Raw genomic sequence first — 6,878 nt, 5'->3', positions numbered from 1 at the left:
TACTCAAATAAAAAATAAGAAATAAGGCTGCTCAGACATTAGGATTGAGCTCCCAACTCCCTTCCTAACCCTGCCTCTTTTTTTTTTTTTAAAGATTTTATTTATTTGAGAGAGAGAAAGAAAGAGCACAAGCAGGGGGAGCAGCAGAGGGAGAGGGAGAAGCAGTCTCCTTGCTTAGCAGGGAGCCCGATATGGGGCTCCATTCCAGGACCCTGGGATCATGACCTGAGCTGAAGGCAGATGCTTAACCAACTGAGCCACCCAGGCACCTCTAACCCTGCCCTTTTATCTGAGAAGTAATCCTCACTGTTTGGGACTCCCTCAGTGGCGTATAAAGCAGGTGATTCCTAATAGTCACTGAGACCTGTTTAAAGAGATCACACAGAAGCCCCTAGAAAAGTGTCTTGTGGATGGGTGTTTGCAAAGAATATGTTATTAATGCAGCTAAACTTTATAATTCATAACTACCTGGGGCTAATATTCATTTGAAATAAGTATTAAAAAAAACAAATACTAGTAATTCTAAGAAATCTGTATTCATTTGAACTCACCTACCAAGGTGTTGACAAGTAGTCTTAAAAGCAGTGTGAAGAATTGAAATATCACTAGACTAAGATACAATTGGCCTGGGTTATAGTTATGACATCATCAAATAGTAAGTAAGTGTGTGACCCTGGGCTTTTCTATCAATTTCTTGAAAATAGCTTTAAGTAGTTTGGATAGGGATGTTGAGTAACTTGCCCAAGGTCACACACAGCCAGGAAGTGAGAGAGCCATCATTGTCCAGATCCAGGGTTCATAATCATTCTGATATACTGCCCCCTCCTTATCATATGCTTATTGTATTCATATAAGGCCTAGAACAGAAATGTCTGAGAGAGCTAGGGCCCACTCTGATAATTCTTTTCCAGCTTTCTTTACAACTAGCCTCAAACCATGTCTGCAGAGAATTCCTTAAGACATTGCCAAGTACTCATTGAGGGGGAAAAGAAACTATGTAGAGTGAGAAATCTCACTGTCTGGAAATCCCCACTAGAAAGGTAGGAGACTGTGAGGTCCTTGTCTGAACCTAAAGGGTACTTACAGGCTGGTCTAGATGGTTGGTATCAGAGGGTCTATGGGCAGCAATCCTAGGGCTGGGAGAATTGCCTTAAAGTCCACACGTGCCAGTCCAGCTCAGTTTTTCCTTGAATTGTAATGTTCATTTGTGATGGCTTAAGTGTGTGTACAGAAACTGAGGGAAAGAAGGCAGGAAAAGTCTTCCTTAACCACCCATCTTCTCCAGAAGAGGACACTCCTGGGCCTCAGCAACTGAAAATGAATGTATTCTCAAAGTTTTCTTTCCAGGAAAGATCAAAGGGGAATCTGAATGGTATTGGATTGGTATAGGATTATGAGCCCATATCTAACCAACACCAATTCTGCAAACCCTAACTTGGCCAAAATTCAATACTTGTGGTATTGATGGCCCAAAGAGTCTGCAAATGAACTCAGACTATACCATTTTCCAAATTAATTCACACAGATTAAAAGGATATTTGGTTCAGTGTTTAAAGGCTTAACAGTGATTGTACCTTGAATTAATTCATGCAGCATCCTTTGTAAGTCTTGTTTACCAGACACCCACTTCCATCACCATTTATCCTAGGGGGTGCTAATTCTAATTTGGTGTGTGTAAAAAGGAGAATACCCCAACCTTTCATAGCCTTCAAAGGAATGGCTGTAGCCAGAGAGAGACTACAACCTTTCCCTCACCATGGGCATGTGCTCCATACAAGTCTCAGCTTTGTCACTTATGGGAAACTATGTGTGGCATCTTTGACACAGGGGCTATTTCCTACTTCTGTTTTTGCATCCTGAGCTCCCCCTGGCAAAGCATGAACTCTGTCAGGTCATTGTTCTTTCAGGATTACAAAACACAATGCCAAACATTTCTAGAGGTCCAGAAATGGTGATGTTTGAGTTTCTCTGGGTGAAAGCCAGCAGATAAGGCTGGAAGCCTGCAGGAAGAGGGCTAATTGGGGAAGACTCATAGGACAGAGTAGGGAGATTAGACAAAAATGCACTTTATACACCTAGACAGCTCTCATGGAGCCTGAGTGATGGAACAAGTTAAGAGCCTGGAAAATTTCAGCCTCAGTTTCATCCTCCTCCAGAGGGCTATCGTCTTGCCCCTGCCATCATATCATGCAGCCCTTCCTTATATTTCTTGAGAATCAATAAATTCGAGTGAAAACATAGCACAAGCTGGAGGGGGCGCCTATGATGTAGTGTACTGGAATGAGTGTGAACCATAGCCAAAGGCAGCCTTAGACTCCAATCCCAACATTCATTGACTCGCTGTGTGACCTTGGGCATATTATTTAAGCCTCAGTTTCCTACAGTGTCAAATGAGGCTATTAAAATCTTCTTGGAGAACTGTTGGAAAGATTAAAGCTAAAGGAGGTGAAGAACCCATCAGTACCTAGCACAAATTTAGTACTAAAGAAGTTGGCGGCTTTACACTATTGTCGGTGTGGATGCTACACCTTCCCCTCAATTTCTCTCTACTGGTACCCCCAGAAAAGCTGATGTTCTCGAGGATCCCGAAACCTGCACCATCCAAAAAATCAGAGCAAGAAAAACTTGGCATGTTAATCTGCTTGCCCCTCTCCCCCGCCCCACAAGCATGTACATATTAAGGGTTCAAGGAGGCTAAAAAAAGAGAGGCTCTCAGCACGTAGGCAGGACCCTACCTCAAGATCCCAGATTTTGAGTTAGATACTCTCTTGCCTCATAACTCCACCCCCCATCCCATTTTCCAGAACCCCTTTAGCTCAAGCTCTCTAGCTACGCATTTTCTCATTACTGGAAATCCTGCCCTTAGTGTTAAGTTTTTCCCGGAATGCTATGACAGGGGAGATCACTGAGACAAGGTGGGGGTTGTATCTCCCGGGCAACCCCGGAGTGCGCATGCGCAGTGGCTTTCTCAAGCGGGCAGCTCTAATTTGACTTCTGCAGGCAGCGGGATTTGGGACCAAAAACGGTATATCTCCCTTCTTCTCATCCCCTCCCCCGGCAAAACGGTTGTGTCATTCTCTTCCTGAGGCTGACGAAAATGTGAGGAGAATCTTCTCTCATTTATTAGGAGGTGGCGGTTTGGGGGTAACCCTTAGTGATTAAATGGATGAAAGGACAGAAAGCTTATGGGTGCCAGGGGGTGAGGAAACATAAAACCTACACCACTGATAGGACCTCCCCCACTCCTGCGTCATAGGTGACTTTCCACATAGCATCCACTACTGAGCCAGGGCTCCCTTATAGAAATTGTTATTTGCAGGCTTTCTAGGGAAAGCTTAGGGAGAGCCGTGAGCAGGATTAGAAGCTGCGTGAAGGATCAGGATGAAGAGAGCCAAAATACTCACTCACCGTAACAGCTTAGGTGCAGAAATAAACTGCACTGGGCAAAGGTTGCTGGGCACAGCTCCAGGTAGATTGTTCAGTCTGACCAAAGATCCAAGACCAGTTACCTTCAGGAGAACCGTTATTGATTCCCAAGACCCACTCTCGAGAATATGGGTCTTCCTTATCTCTGCCACAGGCTTCCCTCTCCCACTTTCCCTTTGAACTGAACAGTGTCTGTGAATCCTGCCAAAGGTGTTTTACATATTGCTCCTGACTTCATAAACAATCCCTCCCTCCCCCACCCCAACCTCAGGTCTTAGAAGTCACTAAAAGACAACTTGTCCTCAGCCCTCCATACCACCTCATTATTCCCTACCACCACCTGGTCCACTCCCCCACTAATCCTTTGCTTGACACCCCCTGCCCCTCCCCTAGCCCTTCTTGTGCCCCATTACCTTCTCCACCGTCCCATCCCAGCACCTACAGTTTAGTTGGAAGTTACCCCTGTGGCCTCTCCTAGCACTCATAAGCTTATCCTTATACATCTTGCAGCAGCAATAAAACAACTTCTGCTTTACTTCCACGGCCCCTCCCCCTTAAGCCCAGGGTTCAACTGGATCTTCTCCACCTTTATATTCCCAGCACAGAGCATGGCGGGTGCTTAATAAATATTTATTGAATAAAAGAGTGCTTAAGCAAGGGGTCTAATTCATTATACTTTTATTTTCCACTACATTTTGGAAGAGCAAAGCAAATAATACAGGTAAATGCCAGCTTTTTTTTTTCCTTACACGAGAATAGACACAAAGAAGGCATCCACAGATAAGTGATTTTTTGTTTTTGTTGTGTGTGTTGTTACTATTTTTACTTAACTTTTGCACCACACCATTTTACTAATTATTTCAAACAGTTAAAGAACTTTATATTCTCCACATCATAAAGATGTAAGTATTACCAGTACATTTTACACAACAATCTGAGCTTTTATATTAAAATAAGACAGGGATGGCAAATGAGCAATTTAATTTATAAACATTGATCACAAACTTAATTCAAGAGTACATTATAAGGGAGGAAATACTATTAGGAATAGAACACAAATAGCAAGCACAATGTGTACTTTCCACCCCAGCCCCGACTGACTTCTGATTTGGGCCCCCAGTGCCCATTTCCCCAGGGCCCCTTTAACTGACGCCACACAACTAAAGTGATATATTTCCCTAGACTTCACATGGGGCCAAAGAAGAACATGGCAGTTGCCTCAGATCTGGCTCTGGCTTCCTCATCTTCAACAGCCTCCCTATATTGCTCTGGCCAGTCCTGTGGTCGCTTTCTATAGAGCCTGGCCATATACTCCAAGGCTTTCATTTTGGTGGTTTCCAGGTGAGCTCGAGGACCCCACAGAAGCTCATACTCAACTGGATTAGAGTAGGACAGTGGCCTGCATTCCAAGTAACGCTGTCTCATAAGCTTGCAGGTGATGGCATGCTTTCTTCCTACATCCACACCAAATCTTCGAAGCATGTTCCAGATGTTGGCCTCTTTGACACGGTTGCCCATCAGGAAGATCAAACCCAAAATCGGCATCACATATTCTTGAGTGGGTCTCCCCAGGCTGTCTAACATCATTTGTTCTTCTTCTGATTCTGGTTGCTGGACAAGGAGGTAGATGTGCTCACTGGTATCAACCTCAATCAGAGAGAACCCATAGAACAGATCAAGGATTAGAGTAGCTCGACTGAGAATATTTGGGAACACTTCCTCAAATTCTTTGCCAGTGTGAGCCAGTAGCTCATCCTGATGTATAGGCAGCAACTCCTCAGTGACATTAATGGCCAACTGGACCAAATCATTGGCCTTATCATTCATAGTGTCCTCTGACCAGAATTCCAAGCCAGCAGCCTGTCTTCTTTCTTTGGCTTTGTCAGCTTCCAGGGCCTTGTTATATTCTTCTGGCCAGCTCCAGGGTTCTTCATCATGGGCTTCTGCCACAAACTTCAGGGCTTCCAACTTTGTGATTTCCCTATGGGCTCTAGAGCCCCACAAGAACTCAAATTCGAGGGGATTAGTGCCATACACTGGCCAGTACTCCAAGAACCGCATGCGCACAAAGTCAGTAATGAGCAGGTTCCTTGTGTTCCCAAAAAGGTTGTTGATCCTCTGGGGATCACCCAACAAATCAACCTTTAACAGCAGGTCCCAAATGGATGCCTCTCTTGCCCGGTTACCATTCAGGAGGATGTGGCCTAGGACCAAGGCCAGGAGACCTGCCTTTGGCACATCCAGGGATTCTGCTATCCGATCAGTGGTCTGGAAACCCCGTTTGCTGATTAGGTTGTAAATGTCAGCCTGGGGATCAAGAACCCTCAGGTTCAACCCAAAGACCTGATCCAGGTGGGCTGAGGCTCGTCTGAGGATCTCAGGGAACTGATCTGAGTATTCTCTGAGGAACTCCAGCATCTCTGCCTGCTGGATAGAACCCTCGGTTTGGCTTTTCATTCGCATGAAATTCACCAAAGCAATCGACCTGTCTTCCAGAGGGTCGTGGACCCTGAGCGCCTCCAAACGTTGGGACTGCTCTTCGATTAGGACCTCGAGGTCGTTCGGGTCCTGCGCAGCCTGGGAAACGCTGGCACCCTGGGGGTTGATTGGCGCATGAGGGCCCTGGAGGGCCTGGGGAACTAGCACGGAGGTCGGGGACCCGGAGGCATTACTAGCCTGCATCTCACCCTGGCCGTCGATGTAATCTGCAGTGGTCTCTGCGCTTCCGCGGCGCGCATTCTGGCTTACCAGAGACATGGTTCCAGGAGTCAGGAGCAGGAACTGGGAGGTCAGCAATCTGTCAGAGAGAGGATGGTAGGAATGTCGGCGCCTCGGCGCAAGTCCTAAGCCAGAGACCGGGGATCAGGAGTGAGAGCTGGTGAGAGGAATGATCTTTCTACACAAACACCAGTGAGCAATGACCGCTAGCCTCTCAGTGCTTAGCTTTGCCGCAGCCTACGCAGGCGCAGTCTGGTTCTGCGACATGGTGGCCACGCCCCACTTCCAGCCCCCGACTCCTGCGTACTACCTCTGCCAGCAGGGCTAGGCTGAAGTGGTTACTGCTGAATTCAAACTTGTTAGAGCAGAGAATTCAAAAAAGGGGGCAAAAAACGGAGGTAAAGCAAAATGCACAAGGGATGGGAGATGTTCAGTGACCCTCTACTTGATAGTTTTTGTGTGAGGTATAAAGCACCACGTTAATAGATAATAGAAGAGTCAAAGAGGAAGAGGAGGATACTAACAATGAGAATTATTTTACGAATTCATTAATTTATCCACACACTCAGCACACATTTTTTGAGTACATACGAAACGCCAGGCACAGTGCTGGGTACTAGGGGCACATCAGAGGACAAACATATGATTATCTTTTCCTGTGTGGAGTTTACATTCTGGGGTAGGTTCAAACAATGGTGATAATAATGAGAACTAACCCTTAAGAAGCATTTACT

The 6,878-nt window shown here is 45.8% G+C and overlaps 1 protein-coding gene across 1 annotated transcript; it reads right to left on the bottom strand.

Moving 5' to 3' along the window:
- Positions 1-4,087: 4,087 nt before the first annotated feature.
- Positions 4,088-6,350, bottom strand: MAGEE2 (MAGE family member E2). Its single transcript, XM_028101457.2, has one exon. It carries the CDS (start codon positions 6,181-6,183, stop codon positions 4,612-4,614), a length of 1,572 nt encoding a protein of 523 aa, XP_027957258.1. The 5' UTR covers positions 6,184-6,350; the 3' UTR covers positions 4,088-4,611.
- Positions 6,351-6,878: the final 528 nt, after the last annotated feature.

The sequence above is a fragment of the Eumetopias jubatus genome, unplaced genomic scaffold (genome assembly GCF_037043125.1).
Source record: "Eumetopias jubatus isolate StellerSeaLion01/CBP00866 unplaced genomic scaffold, mEumJub1_p1.0 scaffold_11, whole genome shotgun sequence".
In the NCBI taxonomy this organism is placed as follows: domain Eukaryota; kingdom Metazoa; phylum Chordata; class Mammalia; order Carnivora; family Otariidae; genus Eumetopias; species Eumetopias jubatus.
The sequence above is the reverse complement of the archived record's forward strand: the minus strand, read 5'-3'. Positions and strand labels throughout refer to the sequence as shown.